This window comes from Malaya genurostris, chromosome 3, assembly GCF_030247185.1.
Source record: "Malaya genurostris strain Urasoe2022 chromosome 3, Malgen_1.1, whole genome shotgun sequence".
NCBI classification, from domain to species: domain Eukaryota; kingdom Metazoa; phylum Arthropoda; class Insecta; order Diptera; family Culicidae; genus Malaya; species Malaya genurostris.
Genome location: NC_080572.1, coordinates 192,808,296 through 192,829,954, shown reverse-complemented (window position 1 = coordinate 192,829,954; position 21,659 = coordinate 192,808,296). Strand labels below are relative to the sequence as shown.

The 21,659-nt window shown below is 40.1% G+C and overlaps 1 protein-coding gene across 9 annotated transcripts in view; it reads right to left on the bottom strand.

Moving 5' to 3' along the window:
- Nucleotides 1-21,659, bottom strand: part of LOC131436290 (filamin-B) — a 148,484-nt gene that overhangs the window by 32,521 nt on the left and 94,304 nt on the right. For all 9 annotated transcript variants that reach the window (XM_058604931.1, XM_058604935.1, XM_058604940.1 and 6 more), the window contains 2 exons: nucleotides 3,241-4,252; nucleotides 2,956-3,176 (listed from right to left, as the gene is read on the bottom strand). In XM_058604931.1, the coding sequence (XP_058460914.1) occupies nucleotides 2,956-3,176; nucleotides 3,241-4,252 (1,233 nt within the window). The remainder of the gene's footprint in view (nucleotides 1-2,955; nucleotides 3,177-3,240; nucleotides 4,253-21,659) is intronic.

Here is a 21,659-nt window from a genome sequence, read left to right as displayed (position 1 = left end):
TGTCGAGCAAAGGGATAAGTCTAGCGCACTTGGTCTTGCTGGTGGTGCAGGAATTCGTGTCATTTCTCCCGTATTCAAGATTGTCATATTGAAGTTGTCGCAGATATCATGGATCATAGTTGATCTGTTATCGTCGTGAAGACATCCCCATCCCGTACCGTGTGAGTTAAAGTCTCCTAAAACCAACGTCGGTGCGGGAAGAAGCTCTATGATATCATTGAGCCGCCGATGCCCAACCGAGGCTCTTGGGGGAATGTAGATGGAAGCAATGCAAAGGTCCTTGCCTTTGATTGTAACATGACATGCGACAACTTCAATACCTGGTATCGAGGGGAGGTTAATGCGATAGAAAGAATAGCACTTTTTGATCCCCAAAAGTACTCCTCCATAGGAATCATCTCGATCCAGACGAATAATGTTAAAATCGTGGAGGTTTAAGGGTATTTCAGAAGTTAGCCAAGTTTCGCACAATGCAAATGCGTCACATTTCAGATTATTTACTAGAAATTTGAAAGGATCTATTTTTGGGATGATACTTCTACAATTCCACTGTATAACAGTGATTGTATCCGTGACCTCGGTGGGTGTCTTAGCCATCGAAGGATACGATCGCTGAAAGAAGGGGCCATTTTGCAGTCAACTGCTTCAAGAATGTTTTAACTGTAGGAATAAAAGCCATTATCAGGCTTTTAAGAGGTTCAGAAATATTGAAAGTAGACATGATCCAGTCCACAATATCAGAGAATTTAACAAACCCAGTATTTGGTAAATTTTCTGACTGATCTTTAGGGACTTTCGGGGGTTTTGAAGTCCCAGGAAGTGATGGAAATTCTTGCTCGGAATTTAATTTTCCAAGGCCTGGAGCTTTTCTCTCTGGTTTTTTGCCATCACTACCAGTTGTTGTAATTTTTCGAGACCCATCAGAGGACATCTTCGAACCCTTACTAGGGAGCTTTTGAAAAGATTTATTTCTTCTCTTTCTGTATGATGAGCTAAGAGGGACAGCCGAAGATGTACCTTCGAGGGGGTCATCATATTCGCTCTCGTCAGTTGCCAAACAAGCGTACAGGTTTACTGGAGGCGTAGCACTCTTCAACATTTCAGCAAAAGAACGCTTTGAATGTTGCTTAAGTGAACGCCTCATCTTATCCTGGCGCAATTTGTACGCGGGACAATCAGAGAGGTCATGCGGCCCCTCCTTACAGTAGAGACACTTTTCATTGTCTCCACTGCAGGAGTTATCCGCATGACTCCCTCCACACTTTATACACCGGGATTTATTGCAACAATGGGATGCTGTATGTCCCAATTGTTTGCAATTAGTGCAGTTCATGACCCGCGGCACAAAAAGGCGAACAGGTAAACGAATTCGGTCCAGGAGGACGTAGTTAGGCAAAGCCGAGCCAACGAAAGTCACCCGATACGAGTCTGATGGGATATAGGACTTAGTGCCATCCTCAGCGGTCGATACTGAACGCAATTGCTTGCAGTCCAGTATCTTAACGTTCTTGAGTAAGGGGTTTTTGAAACCGCCTGCCCCATGCTTAAGAACGTCCTCGCAAGTCAGACTCGGATCGGTGATCACGCCGTCTATCTCGACTTCGCGAGCTGGTACGTATACGCGATACTCCCGCGTGAAATGCTCATTTTGAACGATCTCATTAGCCTGTTTTGCACTGGCTAACAAGACCCTAAGCTTGTCCGGGCGTACTTTTTCAATTTTTTGTACGGTATTGTATCGCGAGGACAGGTCTTCAGAAAGTCTTAGAAGATTCAATTTTTTACCGTTGGCTTTGGTCCGGATGTAAACCGCATACGGTCCGGCCGGGAGTGCAAGTCCATCGGGATAATTTTTTATACGAGATATTTGGCTATAAGATGATTCCATTTTGTCATCTGGAGGGAGGTCAGGCAATTCTGTGCCTTCTGTCATGGCACGGAAATGTGTCCGTGCGGGTAAATATTGGAGGACAAATGTAGTGGTATTGAAGAACAGGGGGAAAAAAGAAAAAGGCAAAAATACTTAGCTTTAGCTCTCAAAGGGTGAACGGCAGACAAGGCCCGGTCCTAGGCAATCGGTGGATATTCCTGATCAATAAAGTGCAAAAAACCTCCTAGAGGAAAAAGCACTTTTTTGCAGTCTCTTTCTGCACTGTACAATGGAATCTTATACGTTTTTTCACTATACACTGTCCAATGTATTTGTTAACAATATAGCAGCAGCGCCCAGCTGGGCGCTGGCTAACGGTACCACACAGTGCTTCTTTACACAACTCACAATTGACCTTGAAGACGGATTAATTCGAACTATCACTCGACCGCACTGATTCAGACAATAGAATACGAAATGACCTTGAAAGCGGAATAAAACAATTTACCGCACCACTGGAGAAACACGAACTTGCGTCCGATCAGCCCGATAGTTGCAGTGGAACTGAGTCCCTTGTAGTGTTTTAGAATTAAATTGTATTTTGCAGTCAGTGCTTCTGATGATAGACTGCAGAGGGCACTATTGAATCTGTTTAAAACCATCTGTATGCTCTGCAGAAGAAGAGCTTTAATGTAACTACAAATGAACCTTCACCCGAACTGTTCACCAAATCAACGTCGTCTACATGAACTGATCTTTCCATTCTGCTTTCCGGAATCTTTGATCTCATATAATACAAAAATAAAAAAAAAACTAGGTGCCACCACAAACTTTTGATAAGCAAAAAGGTGTTTTTTGTTTTGTTTTGTGACTGGCTCCACCTAACCTGTGCTAGCTAATAATTTGGATATTGATTTACACTTGCAAGTTAGCAGCAAAGATAGTCCAGAAAAGTGCTCAACATAGAATAGAAATAAGAAAGTAACATGGCCGAATAGTGAAACTGTTAAACTCTATCTAGAAGTGTTGGTTGTTTTTTTGTTTCGACAACTTTTGGAAATTTGAAAAGAAAAATCAAACAATACCTTCGACGTTGACTTCGATGTCCTCCAGTCGGCCTCCGGCGTGGTTGATGATTAGCGAATTCGGTAAATGTAGCGGACCCGGCCCCCCAAGCGAAACCTGAGGTCCCGTGGTTCCACCGTTGATGATAACCGTTATCGGGCAGCCCGGCACTAGCATTTTATTGAACGAAACATTAATAATGTGCTCACATGGCTCTGCGGGAACGAACGACACGGCGAACCTGCGATTGATGAAACCGTTTTGTGATACACGTTATAACAGATAAGTTTTAAGCATCCACTTACTTGGCATTTCCTTGCGGATGCACCTGGGTCGGAATATTATGGCCTTTGGCGGAGATCGTGATCTCCAGATTTCCTTCGCCGGCATCACCGGCATCTACCGTGAATTGTACCGGTCTACCGACGGTTCCCTTGGAAACGGATCCTACGGCAACCTTGGTCGGATCGTACGATTTCGCTACGAAAGGTGTTCCTTGAACCGGATATCCATTGTACTCAACATTAATCGTATGAGCTCCCACATGATTCGGAGTAAACTCGGCAGTGAATCCCGCGTGGATATCACCGGTCACTCTGACGGGAAGCTCTCCTTGCGGACCACGAACGCTCACCGCCAATTCGGCTGCCCCTCCTCCGCTAACAGTGATGTGAAATGATGCCGGTCGATTGACAGGAATGAGCTCCAAATTGGACAGGTTGAGCAAAACACGACTAGTGTCGGCTACTGAACAAACAAACGGGCATCCGATTACAGTTTCTCCGTTGAATTTGATATCAATCAAGTGGGGCTTCGCTTGTTCGGGTGTGAATGACACCAGGCATCTTCCACCACCAACGACCTGAACGTGATTTGGAACTTCACCTTCGTTGATGGAAATTTCCAGCTGTCCTTCTCCTGCCGCGCTGGCATCCACTCTAAACTGGCAGGGCTGTCCGACCACGCCCCCATTAACATCCGTCACCTGAATCAGGCTTGAATCGTAGACTTTCGCAATCAACGGCCCTCCGACCAAGGTTGTTCCGCCGATCGATGCTTCGATGATGTGTGTTCCGACCTCGTTGGGGACGAACTCGATTCGCAGTGCACCGTTGGCCGCCTCATGGGTGACTCGCGCGTTTACTTTGCTCTTGCTGGGCGAAAGCACGGTCGCCACGCAGTCACTGCCCCGGATTGAAGCTCCAGGAGGCGGCAGTACCTCAAAAACCGCCGGTACACTGGCCGGTACCAGCCGGGTGGATTCACCGAGAGCCGTCAGCCCCGGTGAGGACATTATGTTGATATTCCACGGTGAACCTGGAAGGGCGAGCAGAGAGAAGTGAAAAACCGTGTCAGTAAAGTTCGATCATTTATTCAGTGGAATGCATTTGAAATTCACCATAACCATTCAGTAGAAAGCAAATCAATCCATAAACCTACATAAAATATATTGTGTACGTGCACTGCTCAGCAAGTCATTTTGATGCGAATCTTCGAAGCCGCCGTACCATAGTTGCACGGTGCATTAATCTTGATTCCAGTGAAGAGGAAAAAATCGACCAACTCAACAACTCAGTGGCAGTTCAACGAAACGTGATGTGCCCACCAATCACGATATAGTAAAACACACATTTTCCGAACATCCCGGTGAACACTGGCGAAGCGTGCGAATTCAAATCCAAAAAACAAAAAAAAAATGTGAATAACAAGCACAAACCGAAGACGTGCGTTTGCTGGAAAAAAGTGTTCCCATCGGAGGGGTAGAAAAATTTACGATTGACACCAAAACAACAAACGCATGCAATGCAAACAAGACAATTGGTGGTAAACCTGACGGAAAACAGGAGCTGAAGTAATGGTCGCTAATGAATGGCGTAGACGGTTTTAGCCACCGTCATGGCGCGAACGATTTCCCGACGCCGCACTGACTCCGGCACACGGCTGACAAAGGTGTGAAACCTCTTTTCTCCTCATTACAATCGCTTGATTGAAACCTGGGCCCTGTCTGCGAACCTCCCAGTGCAGCTTGACAGACGAAAATTCGTTGTCTCGCCTTCCGGAACCATGCACAAGATGGGTCTACACCTAATTTGGAAATTTACATAAATTTCTAGGGCACGCTGGAAGGTATTTTTGGGTGGAACACGTTGTAAATGATCGTGATTGGTAATAACTGAAAAGCGAAAAGTAACACATTGTAACCCTGTTAAGCTCGGTTTACTCGAAAAGCATTGATCTTTTGTTTTGCCTTTCTCGAATTGAATGGCAATGCAGTCACTATGAAAATCGACTAATCGAAAGTCTATCGAGGCCCGGCGGGACGAGTGTCCTATACCGTTCGACTCAGTTTGTCGACATCACAGAATGTCTGTTTGCGTATGTGTGTGGTGCAACAAAAAATGCAATCGCGTCGTAAAATTTCATTTCATTTAATTGAAATTGACTACACACAGTCGATCATTCTACTGTGCCTAACTTCACACTCACTCACTGACGCAGTGAACAATTCGGTATAGAATTTCCATTACGACCTAGATGAAAATGACAGATCTTCTTTGTTTACTTTCTCTTACAAATATTACGGAAAAGCTCTATATTATTCTATAATTACTTCAGTGCAGATTAACAGATGATAGTTTTAGTTTGCATTCTATAGAATAGCTCTGCAAATAGTCAGCTTTAAGATTGTTGAAAGTACCATAAGAGAACTCAACAAAAAGAATCTGTCATTTGCGCTCAGGTCGTAATGAAAATTCTATACAGAATTGTTCATTCATTGCACTGTCAATCGAAACTCGGTATTAGCGTAATCAGTTGCTCTCTCGAAATATCAAATATCACACGTTTTTCGTGATAACAGCCACCTCTCCACTTTTGAAAGAAATTGCAGGCTTGCAATGAGAAATGGAGTATTCGTTTCGCCGAAAGTAATTTCGCCGAAAGTAATTTCGCCGAAAGGGTCATTTCGCCGAATGTCATTTCGCCGAAAGCCATTTCGCCGATTCCTGCAAATGTCTTAAAATCGTAATGGGAATCGATTTAAAATAAAAACAAATTAAAGATGATAACGTTAACGCCCGTTTTGTTGACCTACAATTGTACTTCTTGAATAAAGATTGATTCATGAACCTCAGAACGGAGTTCCCAATGAAACTTGTTGACTACTAATCATCAAAGCAATTCCATAGGTATCTACCAAGAAAATGTATGTGGTATTTTCCGTTTACTAAATAAAAAAATATCTAATGCGGCTTCGCCACATCGATTTTATTCGTGTGCTGTCCGACCTCGCTACCGCTCGTTCGGACCTAACTAAAGCAAAGAAACCTAGCTTTGAGTAGGCCGGGCAAACGAGGCGATTACAGGTTTGTATGCAAGAGGCCGCCGCTTCCGACGGCGGGTCGGCGGCCAACTCAGCCGGCGTCGCCTCGGCGGATTTATGCCACCGAGCCATCTTGGCTTTGGTTATGTGGCTGCGCCACATCAGTTATACAGGAGGAATAATAACACAAAAAATAATTTGATATATTCGAAATTACCCTTTCGGCGAAATGACCCTTTCGGCGAAATGACTTTCGGCGAAATGACTTTCGGCGAAATGACCCTTTCGGCGAAATGACTTTCGGCGAAATGGCATTCGGCGAAACGACTTTCGGCGAAATGGCTTTCGACGCAATGACCCGCTCCCAATTTTATCACCAGACGAAAGAGAAAACTTTTCTATATCGTTTATTATTTTCGGGATTCCTCATCAAAGTGAATATGTGGCTTATTGGAAACGCTAGAAATATTTTTCCAATGACTGAGAGAGTCAAGATAATGGATGACCGATAAACCAGTCTTGGTATCTTTGGCTTCGGCTTATCTTTGCTTAAATCAGTTTGAAGTTAATAGCCATCCTTGCCCAACAGTTCAATTTGAATCGCTAAGCAGACGCATAGTTCACATAATCTATGTGACCCTATAAGAATATTACACTAGGTGCCATATCCTATCTGACGTCGGTACAAATTGAGCTGTTAGGGTGAAGCCAGAGAGAAAGCGACAAGCGACGCGAAGCGAAGCGATGGGAAACTTGACAGATCGCACGGAGTCGTGAGGCAGAGCTCCGTCCCCTCAAGTTCAGCAGAAAAATGACAAGTATGTCAGAGTGAATTCGATGCGTTCCGAAGCGACTACTGACCGATCGCATCGCACTCACTCTGTCAAGTTTCGCATCGCTTCGCGTGTCGCTTTCTCTCTGGCTTCACCCTTAGGTTGGCGTCAGAGTGGGCGCGGAACGCGGACCGAAGCGAAGCGATTCAATGCGATGTACTGTTTTCGCGTCGCATTGATCAAAGCAAACCTGTCAGAATGAATACGATGCGAAAACAGTACATCGCGTTGAATAGCTTCGCTTCGGTCCGCGTTCCGCGCTCACTCTGACATCAACTTTAGGCGGAGACAGCGATTCAATTTGAACTGCTTCAAGCACGGATGAGCCGAAGGCGAAATATGCACTTTTTGTGCAAACCAAAAATCCCTAAATTTTCAAGGATTCTGCCAGTGTACTATCAGCACTTGAAAAAGGCCAATCGCGGCATGCCTGGATTTAAGAAATTGAAGAGGAGTTGAAAGACAAATTAGTTGAGCTTTGTTGGATCCCAGGACATACTGGAATAGTTGGAAATGAAGCAGCAGACAGGTTAGCAAAATCGTCCAGCGGTGAACCGGAATGTGATTCGATTCCGGCAGAAGATGCAATGCGATCATGTAAACAAAATATTCATCTGCAATGGGAACGCCAGTGGCAAAGTAGTACCAGTTTTTTGAGAGCAATATAAAATACAACGAATAAGTGGCCAGACAGGTTTCCTGCCACAGAAAGAAGAGCGCTAAGTAGTCTGAGAATCGGGCACACCAGATTAACACATCAGCACCTATTCAACGGAGACAGCAGCAACTGCCGGACCTGTAATGAACCACTGACGGTTCGACATATACTATTAGACTGCAGAAAACACGAAACTCATCGGAAAAGATGTAACCTTGCGACGACCATTGGAGACGTTTTGAGTAACAACGAGGAAGAAGAACGAAAATTGGTGATATTTCTTAGAAAAACGAATTTATTGAAATTACTATAGAATTAAATGACATGTATGCATATCGACACTTGAATAAATAGCTTATGGGACGAATGACCGCAACTGCGGTTAAACTCCCCAAACAAAAAAAAACAAAAAAAAATAGTAATAATAATAATAATAATAATAATAATAATAATAATAATAATAATAATAATAATAATAATATAATAATAATAATAATAATAATAATAATAATAATAATAATAATAATAATAATAATAATAATAATAATAATAATAATAATAATAATAATAATAATAATAATAATAATAATAATAATAATAATAATAATAATAATAATATTAATAATACTTCAAGTTAACTTATGTTGGATATCCGTGAAACCGTATCATTATTTTAAAGTTAGAAAACGATTGTTGTATTTAATGTTGTACTGCTATTATTATTTGTATTGACATAACCTGTAGTTTAGTCATCCAATGCAGAAAAAAGTATCATTCTATATTCTATAACAAACACATAACCGCTCATGCACACGTTTGAGTTTCTTCGGCGTGCATGGAATGGGAGCTCATAAACCTACAGTGAAAAGCAGAATTTCGTAAAAAAATTACTATGCATCATTGTTTCGCATCAATAAAGACTGTCCCAGAAAGCATGGACGCACTTTGATTTCGCTGTAAATAATTCACAAGTGTTAGATATTCAAATTTTATTCGATATACTGATAATATTAGACTACAACAACAGAATATTATTCTCAACATTTGCTACTTAGCCATTGTAGATTAGCTGGCGCACCTTCTTGCGAACGTTCCTCATTGAATTCCCTACAGACTTCTTGGCGACAAGTTTTGACACTTTTTTCCAATCTTTTTCAAACTGTTGAATGGTTTCGGCTGCCGAGACATGTTTCCTAAGATGTGCCTTCGTCAATGCCCAAAATTCCTCAATTGATCCAAGTTGTGGGCCATTTGGTGGATTCATGTTTTTTGGGACGAAAGTGACATTTTTGGTAGTATACCATTCTACCGTTTATTTTGAGTAGTGGCAAGAAGCAAGATCTGGCCAGAAGACAACAGAATCCTTGTGGCTGTTCATTGAAGCAATGGTGATGAAGGGTTTCGAAATCTTACCGCACCTACAAATTGTTTGCCAGACCATAGCTTTCTTACCAAATTTTTCGACTTCAGTCGATGTCTCGGACTGGTTTAACACTTGCCCTTCTCGTACCGTATAATATTGTGGTCCCGGCAAGGATTTTTAATCGAGTTTCACGTAGGTTTCGTCGTCCATGATTATGCAGTTCAAATTTCCAGCAAGATTCGTATTGTACAGCTTTCGAACCCTCGGCCTGATCGCTGCTTCTTGTTTCGGACTACGTTTTGGTTGTTTCTGCTTCTTATAGGTTCGAAGATTCAAACGTTCTTTAGCACGAAGAACATTTGACTTCGAAGTGCCCACTTTTTCACCCACATCCCGAACTGAAACCTCCTTCTTTTGCTCGAACGCCTTCAGTATACGTTTATACTGAGGGTTAGCAGGACCTTTTTTTCAAACCCGTTTTCGGTTTATCCTCGAAGATGTTATTTTCACCGAACTTCCTGATTGCATTTCGCACGGCTTTTTCTCTTACTCTTTCTATTATTACTATCTTTCTCAGTGACAGTCCGCGTTCTGTGCACCATTTGTACACAACTTTTCGACGTTGTTCTGCTGTAAGTCCACGCATTTCGAAACAAACTAATGAAAACGAATAAACAACTGCACAAGTGGTTAGAGAAGAGTGTAAACAGCAGGACGCAACCATAAAAATTGACAGATTCTGAGCCATTGCGAAATGGCAGCGGTTTTTGGTTGCGTCCATACTTTCTGGGACAGTCTTTATACGAAATACTAAACTCATACCTTTAGGTTGACTCAATTGGCAGAGCATTTCCACGGAACAAGTAAAGTTTGCAGATTGGAATTACTTTTTGTTAAATTCTATTAACAAATTAAATAAAAAATGTGCTTCCGTCGAATGTATAACCAAAACACTAGTTAAAGAGACCTTGTTTCTTTTTTCTTATTTTGTTGTATTTCTTACATCGCTCACTCTCTGTGATTCACGTGCGTCACGCAAAACCCGGTCACTGAGAGTAGCCTTTAGGCATTTCAAGTTTTGTTGAACGAATTCCACACGTACGAGGCAGTGGAAATTTTTCGGTGCTTCAATATTTACTAGCTGATACGCAGCACTAATTGCATTGAAGTTCATGTTGCGTAACGTGCCAAAAACCCACCAACTGTCCGATTGGATAAAATGTGCGTGTTATTTTGATTAACACCGTCATTATTTTCATTCTGCATTCGTTTCCCGGAATACGGCACCAAGGCACCAAACAACCCCCCAACTCACCGAAAAAAAAGGTTGCACACCGGCCCGAAGGCATTGTGCCGGATTTTTAAATCGGGTTTTCTTTTTCGATTCGTAATGCATAATTTGGTCAATCTCGACTCGTTGACTGATCAGCCGGCGGGAGAGGGGGGCTGATGTGGCAAGTCATCGAACTTCAGGCAGCGTTTTCGTTCGTGTGGTGCGTGTGGCGTATTGGCATTCGGAAAAAAAGATTCGAATTTGAATTTACCAGCAATTTAAATAGCATCGTCCAACGTCCAAAGTAAGCCGTCAGAAAGAAAAACAATAACGTGTGCCTGTGTGTGTATGTGTGTGTGTGGGTAGGCACACACATCAATCCATCAACCGCTGAACGCTGACTCTCGAATAAATTGTGCAACCATCAGAGCGTATGTCGGAATGAGGCAAAACTAGCTTCCATCAACTTTTGCATCAATCAGCAGAGCAAGAGCGGAAGAAGTTTTCGGCCGTTCGGCCCAATCTGAGATGAAAATCGTGTTCGGAGATGGAAATTGAATGGAAAGTTTAATTTGCTGTTCAATCGCTCCGAAATGCCAAAGCGGTGTTATCTCGAGAGTAGTCGTTGGACGATATTGTAGTTTTTTTTTTTTTTGCTAGGAAAAACGATGACTTAAACATTCGAAATTAGCTCTATTTGGTTCGTAACGAATGGTAATCGTGCGTTATACTTCATTAAATCGTCAATGTTTTTTCTCGTTCATTCTCTTCGAATGTGGAACGTGTGTGCCGAAAGCGTCCACCGGTATGCGAGAAGAAAAACCAGGGTTCGACGCTTTTGGCGCGCCACAGTCTCTCGCTTTACCCCCCTCGAGCTTTCTAGTAATTGTGGGAGAGTTGTGTAATTTTTATACATCAAAGGGCCGACATCGAACAAAGGTGCGAAACGTTTTGGGATGAGTCAATGGGAAGGAAACTGGGCCAAATTGTCTGCGAAACCAATGGATGGATAGAATTTTTCTTTCCTACATTTTTCTACAGTCGCATGACGTCATGGTGCAGAACTTGCCATACCTTCACGTAGTTTGTTCAATTTTAGACTGATGTTATTTTGAATAGCCTTCACACGCGTATCCGATCGGACAAATTGAACAACGCTGAAACTAGAAAAACGACATTCCATCGCTGAAAAGGTGCTAAACGATAGGTGAAAATTTGGTTTGGCATTCGTCTTCGATTGAGTCTATTCATATTTAAATGCTACTATACAAATATATACTTTTTTTTTGTCAATCGCTCTTCCACATTATTTCAGTTGATTTCCTCTTTCGTTTTCAGCTTTTACAATAAAACCAGATTAGTTTCGAAAGAATGCATTTAAATTGTTTCTATGCAAATGAACAGAGTCAATTCCTACTGAAATGTAGATACTCTTCACGACATCAAAACACGGACTTAACGACGACGTCAACGAAACCGAATAAATTCCCTTCGTCTTCCTGTTCGCAGTGTGTGATCAGTTTCTTCTCTGTCAACCGAAAAAAAACACACACACACAAAATCAGTCGCACACTCTTTCACTCCGTCGCTGGCCAGCATCCGTTTTTATTTGCACAACTTTCACCCTTTTTTTTCACCTCGCGAACGCACGACACACCAGTCATAATAAGTTTTATTTTCTATAGAATTCCTTTCGATGGTAAATACCTTCCCAATAATGGTTTGTTTGCTGGTCGAGCGCATTCACCTGCAGCTGCTGCCAAGCTCCATGGCGTCATCAGCCATGCAAGAGTCCAAGCGTCATTCGCAAACGAGCCAAACAAATGAAATCAAAAACTTAATTGCAATAAAACAGCAATTATCACAACTCCTCAAGTCTCTGGCACGGTGGGCGGGCGGTTGGATGCACTCCGTACGGTTGGGGTGGTTCCAAATGTTCGCGCTTGGAAGGGGAATAATCGGACGATAGAGCTGATTTCTCTCCCCGAAGAAACACCACAGCCATGTCTGGTGGAACCGGTTTCAGTGCGGTGCAATTGTTTCGTCATACGTAAAGTATTTTTCATATCACTGCCCGCATACTATAGGGAAAAGACAAATTCAGCGAAAACATTTCTTCAGTGTCGTTAATCAAAAGGCTGTTGAACTTGAATTTTTTTTCAACTAGATCCATACACCCTTTCTGTGAACTATTGATTCCATAATGGCATCCAAATCGAGCCGAACCTCAATCTCGATCGCACCCTTTTACAGCTTATAGCCACGTAACACTAATGACCGAAGGTTTCTTGCCATCCAAACTCGCTTTCCCCAGTTTCGAGATTTCACAACCGTACAAAGCAAAGCTTTCGTCCGTTGGGTCTGATCGATGGGTATCGTTTATTTTGTAACTTCATCTCGCGCCAATGACGGGTTCGAAGCAGCGCAAACCAGTGCTGCCCTAGAGGGGCATTCCGACGACGGCGACGACGACGACGACGAAGACTCCGAATGCAAATGTGGTAAGATGGGGGTTACAAACAAACAGTTTTGTCGGACAATGGTTATTCCAACCGAATCGAAACTTGATTGGTAAAGTTACGTTAAAGGCTGGACAGTGTTGCTGCTCGGATCGAAGACCAACTGACCACAAGTTTTCTTTGAGTTTCGGTTGAATCGATTATGCAAATTTCATTTACAATCACGACACTGAATCGAAAATTTTCCTTGTGTTACTCGCTGCAGTCCAATCTCTTGAGACTAATTTCCCTTTCTCATTATTTTCCAATTTTTTATATCCATCTTGAAACTGATAGCAACATCAATACTATGCCCTAGGGTGAATTTGATTATCGACGACAAAATATAATCTCCCTGTGGATGTAAGAAAACCACTTCGCAAAAGCAAAAAGAAAGCTATTTCACAAAAGCCATAACATGCCATGACATAATCACAAATAATTCAAATTTAATGTTTTCTGAAATGTTTGTTATCAACGAGCATCAAAGAAGAAAACCATGACACCTTTCTCATATTCAAGTAGATTCAAAAGGATAACACTTGATATGTTTCGTTCATTCTAACCTGCGCAGTTGACTGAGCAGGAAGTAAAGCAAGTGCATCATTCCGGTTAGTTCAGATCCAGAGCTCAGTGCCAGTTCCACTATCTAGTATTCAGTTCAGTATTGAATCAATTGCGAGACGTTCACAGAGCCCGTTTCCCTGCGAAAGACATCGATTGCGTCATCTTGCTGCTGATTGTTTACTTCGAAGCAAAATATAACGAAAAGTGGACAACGATGGGGAACATTTTACAAAATCAACCCTTTTAATGGGTCCAAATGTTTTTGCCTTTCTCTATAGAAAGGTATTAGAATTGCTGCAAAAACCGACTTTCGAACGGAGCCTCGCAGACCCATACTGTTATATACCATTCGACTCAGTTCGACGAGACCGGAAAATGTCTGTGTGTGTGCATTTTTCGAAGATATTTTTACCGCTCAATTTTCTCGGAGATGGTTGAACCGATTTTAACAAACTTAGGCTCGTTTGAAAGCTACTATCGGGCCATTGATCAAGTTCAAAGATCAAATGGCTGTGACTTTTGGTTCCAGAGATATGATGGTATAAGTGACGTAACCGACAAAACACGTTGATTTTTACCGCTCCTATACATATAAGGGTGCCAATATTTTGGGAGCACCTCTAATTTCGTAAAGCACTAGTGCTGAAAAGTTTAAGCACATCGAAAGAAGTCCTCATGCAAAATTGGAGCTAAATCGGAAGGGTGCTGCCCAGCGGTTAAGTTTTGGAAATTTTCGATCTTGAAAAAGCAACACGAAATCGAAATTTTGTAGTGAATACGACTTACTTCCCGAGTAGAGTGTGAGATCAAAAAGAAAACTCAATTTGATGTTGTGCTGTTCGTATATATAGATTACTTCATTTGCTATCGTTTTGATTGTTTTAACGGTTAACAGTTCGGCTGAAAAGTTCGTATCGTTTAATAGAAACACACATTTTTTGCCAAAATTCGTTTTTATTATTCAACATAATTGCCATCAGAGGCGATACAGCGATTATAGCGATCTTCCAACTTTTCGATACCATTTTTGTAGTACGATTTGTCCTTTGCCTCAAAATAGGCCTCAGTTTCAGCGATTACCTCTTCATTGCTTCTAAATTCTTTACCAGCGAGCATTCTCTTGAGGTCTGAGAACAGGAAAAAGTCACTGGGGGCCAAATCTGGAGAAAACGGTGGATGAGGGAGCAATTCGAAGCCCAATTCGTTCAATTTCAGCATGGTTTTTTGTTGTTGTTTTTGATCGATTGTGAGCTCACGCGGCACCCATTTTGCACAAAGCTCTCTCATATCCAAATGTTCGTGAATAATATGTCCAACACGTACCTTTGATATCTTTAGGGCGTCAGCTATCTCGATCAACTTCACTTTACGGTCACTGAAAATCATTTTGTGGATTTTTTTCACGTTTTCATCGGTAACAGCCTCTTTTGGACGTCCACTGCGTTCATCGTCTTCGGTGCTCATATGACCAGTACGAAATTTTGCAAACCACTTAAGAATTGTTGCTTCGCCTGGTGCAGAGTCTGGATAACACTCATCAAGCCATTTTTTGGTATCGGCGGCACTTTTTTTCATCAAAAAGTAGTGTTTCATCAACACACGAAATTCCATTTTTTCCATTTTTTCACAATAACAAAAGTAGCTTCACTCAAAATGCAATATCTCACAAACTAATAATCAGACAGCTGTCAATTGAAGGTTGGTACTAATCGAAAATGGTATGGGTTTAATTCTAGTGGCGCCCTCTCATAGAAACGATACGAACTTTTCAGCCGATCTGTTAAAAGATCAAAATCGAAAGCAAAAAAAATGCTGTGTGACATCAAACTGAAAACTAGTTTTGCTCTCAGTGAAAGCACATTGAAAACTTAATATGATGTAGATTTTCTCGAAATGACACGTCACGAGCATAATCTAAAAATAGAACAGCCATAAAAGGTTCTGGGTAGTATACATTTAGGCGATATTACTCGCAAGCAAGAAAAAAGATTTTATGCAATCTCCACACTACTGCGGAGAGAACCCTGTTTCGAACTTAGGTGATTTGGAATGCGAACTTTTTGCGACTGCTATGGACTGTAAGTGCTAGCTGTCAGGAGACGGAAAATGTTCGGTTATATGACAAGCAGTGTTGTTTCACAAAGTTGTATGCAGGTAGTTTCTGTCAGTGCACACTCGTTGCGTCGCTTCCATCCCGTATCCACCGTGAATAGCAGTGTGGCTAATTGAGCACAGTATAAAAATGTTCTCTTTGTCCTTTTCATATCCAAAGCTGTGGTATTCAAACATTATAACATTAAATTGAGTTATCTACTTAATCTCACAAAAACCGCACATTTAATCACTTTGAAAAACGAATTTAGATGCTCTGAAGACCGAACGTTTTACAGTGAAGTCTTCTACAACACAGGGAACGTGAATTAGGAATCCGGCAAAAAGGTATACCAGATCTATTGTTTTTTCGACTGTTTGGAACAATGAACGATTATCTCGCTTCTGACCACAGGTAGAACCACAATCTCTTCAGTAAATGTTTAGTTCTTGTGTGTACTTAAAATTTACGATCATTTGATGCAGAATTAGTCCTGTGACTCCAAATTATGAAGATTTAGTTAGACGGTTTCTTTGGCAAAGTGTATTAAAGTTCCAAGATCTATTAGATGATGAATAAAATACTTCTCATAGTATTTGGCGTTAGTGAGTATATGAAGTTTTAAGCATTTATAACTAGGAATGAGAATTATTTTGAAGATTGTCTTCGACACAGTTTGTGGACTACTTAGGAATATACAAATTAAACATATATTTTCTTGGTGGCTCCTCTAAGCCACTAAAGTATCATTAAGAATTAGCTCTAGGTTCTGAAATCTGAGACATTCGATGTTCGATGTTCGAACTTCGTAAACAATGAATTTTTCCATACTGTTGGATATAAAGTTATGGGTATTTTCAGAACGGATTTGGCGAGTAGATTATTATCGCCATCCAGGTCCCCGATTTCTGGATGCACTGAAAATAATGGTCTAAAAACTTTGGAATGAACTTCGCGACGTCGTATGATTACATATATCGAAACTTTTTTTCAAACTGAACGCAAAAATTGTTACAGGATCGGATACTTAACGTATCTAGAAGGAAATCGAAGACGTCAAATATATTTCTCATATCAAATTCTGAAATAAGCTCCTTCTACGGCAGACGATCAGCGAGATGGGAATGCCAAAGCCACTATTAAGTTTGACCTGCTTCAGACAAACATGGTACCGATAATCGCCAATTTATCTACTGCCTCCCAGATGTGTGGCTTGACATCAATATTCTCGTGGTTAAAAAGAAGGAGCATTATTTGCGTAAAAGTTGAAAAATCGTTTCTTTGCGGTTATGGTTGCGGTCAACTGCAGGATGTCAAAGCATTTTTGTAAAAGGCAACATAGGACTGAAGGAATAATTCTTCCATTGAAACTTAACTTTGTATTGTTGTGTTGCCATTTGAAATTAGCTTATGGCGTTTTCGTTTTTAATTTGCACTACACCGGTGCAGTGCTACACTGAGGCATGAATAAACGAACAAAAATGACAAAAACATAAACAGTAACCATTGACTACAATGAACGATTCCATTGCATAGAGCTACACCAAACTTTTGATGAGTGCTACACCAGTGATATCGGTGCAGAAAAAGTGTAGCACTGGTGTAGTGCAATTGGTAAAAACGAACGGTTTCAGGGCAGCTTTCGCTACACCGGTGTAGTGAAATTTAAAAACGAAAACGATGGATTCACTAGAATGTTGATTTTAATATTTTCAATTTTTTGAGTTTCACAAAACTTTTGCCTTTAAACAGCAAAACGATAACATAATGTGAAATTAATTGAAAATTTGATTAGTCGATATGATATTAGGATTTCAATTTGTTCTCATTTTGATGTTAAACTTTACTCGGGTTTACTATGGGGTGCCTTTTCAAAATTTACCCTCTGAGAGAGTGATATGTTCTTGATCGTGAATATCTCTTGTTGTAACTAACGAATCAACATAATTTTTACTACATGCCATTGAAAATATGATCACAATTTTATAAAAAACATTTTCAGTTGTGTAACATAATCTCACATAATTCAAAATTAAACTTTTCTGAACGAGCATCAAAGAGGATAATTCATAAGGCGCGTATTTTTAAAGCTCATATCTCAGTGATCTGTAAAAGGATTTATATAATCTAACTACCAATAGAATCGAAATTTTTCAACTTAAACGTGTATAGCAACAGCATTGAAGTATTTCAATAATACACTATAGAAAAACCTGTCTCATTTGACACATGTCAACATCAGCCAATCAGAACGCGTTCTGGGGAAGAGAACAAAATATCTGCTGCTGTACAACAAATCGTTCGAGAAAAATGTTCCGAACAGTGCTTAATATCGTAGTGAGTTCCACAGTTTGGTCCTTCTGAAAGGCAGGAATGAATCCCGTACAGCATCCTGATAGTTTATTTCAATGAAATGCAAATACGAAATAAAATCATCGAAACTAAAATTCTATATGCTGCTATTTTTATAGCCGTTAGGACCGCCCATTAGTGAAAAAGCTACAAACGAAATCACGTTTAAAGAAACCTCTTAACAAAAATTGGATCAGTTTGGATTCTATCGCCACTGCGAGCAGATGTATTGTGAGTCGCTTGCGAAGCTAGTTTCGCTTCCGACAGCTGCCGCTTACGTTACAGCTGCCAGTGGTTTGCATTGGTGAAAACACAACGGAAAAAACAACAATGAAGAGCATCACACAAAATCAGCCGTTCTAATTGCTCTAAAAGTTTTCTAAAGAACTATTAGGATTTCTTGCTCGCAAATCGAAGGTAAAAATCCTCAGTTTAGTGCAAATCTAGAGCTGTTTGATTAGATTTGTGCACTTTTCTCTGTGTGAAATTCACAGTAATCGAAATCAAGTGAAGGCTTCTTTGTTTTTGCGAAAATTGTGAAAAAAGGGAATGCTTGCATAATTCATACAATTCAAATGTTGAACAAATTTCGAAATTCGGTTGACTAACAACAAAGTTATGACTCGGTAAAGTTGATGTTCTCAATATCCTATTCGCGATACAGATGTCGTATGAATGCAGATAGGGCATACTTGGGGCTTGAAAAAAACTTGGAACGGGAAAAATCACATTTGCATTAGTTTTTCCTAAGCTTGGCGATCAATAATGATATACTTAAAATAATCTACAAACTTCACAAAATCCAAGGGTGTAAATCTGATCGAAATTGGTAAAGAAACAGCTGAGCTATGATAGCTCAAAATTACTGTTAGAACTTTTTTTCAGGTTTCATGCTCCGCGTAACCTTTTTTTTGGCTTGGTATTAGGAGTGTTAAAACCGAGTATAAATAAACTCTTTCATTCATTCAAGTTTATATGCCCACAAATTTATATGTTCTGCAAACTAGAAAAAATTATCCGTCAGTTTCATGGGATTTGTATTTGTGTTTGCCACCGTTTATGAAAACACGTGCTTAATCCACCTAGTAGTGAGATGATACTTTTTTTTATCAATCCGCATGTGTTTTTTGCATGAATATTCTTCGATGTTTCAGTTTCCATTACATTATCCTAATGTCCATCGTTTTAAGTGGCAATTTGAGATTTGAATCACTCATTACTATGTAATGTCGAAACTGTGAATCGGATCCATTTTGAATCTAAAAGTGTAACAATCGATTAAAAATTCCATGATATGTCTAAGTAATTTCCACTTTAGAATTAATGGTAATTTAAGGTACTTCCAGATCCGGTATTCAGGAACCAGCATAACCCAAACCGATTCGTATGGCCATATGACGAATAAATTGCAATATTTTTGTGAGTCCAGCTTCAAAGCTTTTCGGGATTGTCATCTTCTATATCGCTTTGAATTTTAAAAATTCATCATCCTTCAATTCCAGAATCGGAAGTCAGAATTGGATAAAATTGGATTTATTTTAATTTGTACTTTCGTTTCTGAAATTCGATTTGGCTTTTTTGAGAAAACGATTGAGCTTTGAGAAACGATTCGATATTGGAACCGGAATTCGAAATTCGGTGTAGCCGAAGTCAGACAAATTCACCTGAGTAGCTGAATAGTTTACATTTGTCTCAAAATGTTTGAAAATCAATGTAGACATCTTTGGGGAATCGTAGTGCGAATGAAATTTTTGGGAGCCTTCCGAATCTAAAACTGAATACAACCAAAAATGAAATAAGTTAATTTGGTTATCGACTATCCAAATCTGCAAACCCGTTAAACCTGATTAATTTATGTGACATGGACATTTTTATAATAATCACCCTGTATCCCCTAAATCGGAAGTAGGATCTGAATAAAAAGTAAGCTGTTTTATAGGATCTTAAGACCTTTCATTTGAATCTTAGGTCACTTCAGCCATCTACGAGAAAAATGAATTAAACTATTCTCATTCTGTTTCACAAATCATCCTGTAGTTCCGGAACCAGAAGTCGGATCCAAACATAATTCAGGAACCTTGTTTGGGAGCATACGACTTTTCATACAAATCTGAGTTTGTAGAAAACGGTTGAGTTATCTCCGAAAAAAATTGAGTGAAATTATTTGTCACACACGCATTTACTGATCTCGACGAACTGGTTCTAATGGTATTTGGTTGTTATGTTATTCCAGCATTTATTGCTGTAAGTAGTTTAAATCGATATAATTATGGAATTGCTTTGAACTGGAAAATTCTGCTATCATCTGGGTTACATATGGCATATTCGAACGATTATGTTGCCTAAAACGAACCGTGCTAAAATCGTTCTGAGGCAAAATATCATGCTGTACACAGTCTTTTGGGTACTTAGAAACAAATGTATGTAATAGTATAAAAAATCGTGTTTTATGTTGCTCCCAAGCATTTCTTTGCCAGACAGCGCTCAAAACTCCTACTGCTGGAATAGGGGAAAAAGTCGCTTACACAAAAATTTCGATATCGTCGTTCAAAATGGACGGATTTTAACAATCTATGGTTTGTTGGATAGGCATTATCATGCGGAATCTAAGTCTGAAAATATATTCTGTTTTCAAGGTCAATTGTGACAGATACTGTCAAAAAACTGAAAATTTTGACATAAAACTTCGTATACCTCAAAAAGTAAACATCCGATCTCAAAACCATTCAATAGCGTTCAGGGTGACGCGGAGACCTTTTATTTGCGACTAGTTTGATCAAAATCGGTCCAGCCATCTCTGAGATCTCGACCTCTTAGTTGACAACACACATACACACACACACACACACACACACACACAGACGGACATTTGCTCAGTTCGTCGAGCTGAATCGATTGGTATATTACATTCGGCCCTTCGGGGCCCTTTTTCTTAAGTTTGAGCGAATTCTATACCTATTTTTTATATATATAAAAAAAGGTAAAAACCACATGAAATTGAAAATTGTTCACTTTTTGTACTCTAATTCCGAAATCCCGATGATATGTTCTAGAATATTTTCATTAATTTTAAGACCTATCATTTGAATCTAAGTTTGTGAAAATCGGTTCAACTTCCAGGAGTGAAATTTACCGTTACCTGAACTGTATATACATCGAAGTGTTAGTTTTATTCAGTTGAATTTCTGCCACTGAATGCCAATCCCAAATTCACGTACTGGATATTAACAGTTCGTGTTCGCATTTCGTCTGCCACAGTCGAAAATCTCTTACACTACCAAAAGGAACTCACTCACTTTGCTCAGCGATTGCAGAAAAGATTTTCACAAAATTAAGTTCAAATTGAAGGTGTCATATGAAACTTCCGAATTTCATCTGGATCAGATCCGGCTGCTGAGTTTTAGGTTAATGAGGGCATAAAATCTCAATCCGTCGTTAGACCAACGAAACAAAAGACGGTAATAAACCTTTTAGACCGAGGTCAAAACTAATCCAGTTTGTGCATCATATTGGTTGAGGATCATACGAATCGATAACGACAATACCGTTGCCGAAAGTAGATGAAAGTATTATAAAGCGTCCCGGCTGGCCAAAACACCACCCTTCCTTTTTTAAGTATTCAAGACTCTTCTAAACAGAAGTTTTATCACCAACACTAACTTTTCGTAAGATCTTTCTGCCATGCAAGTTTGGCAGTTATCTGAAAAATAAGAAAAAAACTTAAAATTTCATCAGGCAGCTTTCTATGTAAGGTTTTGTTTCGACT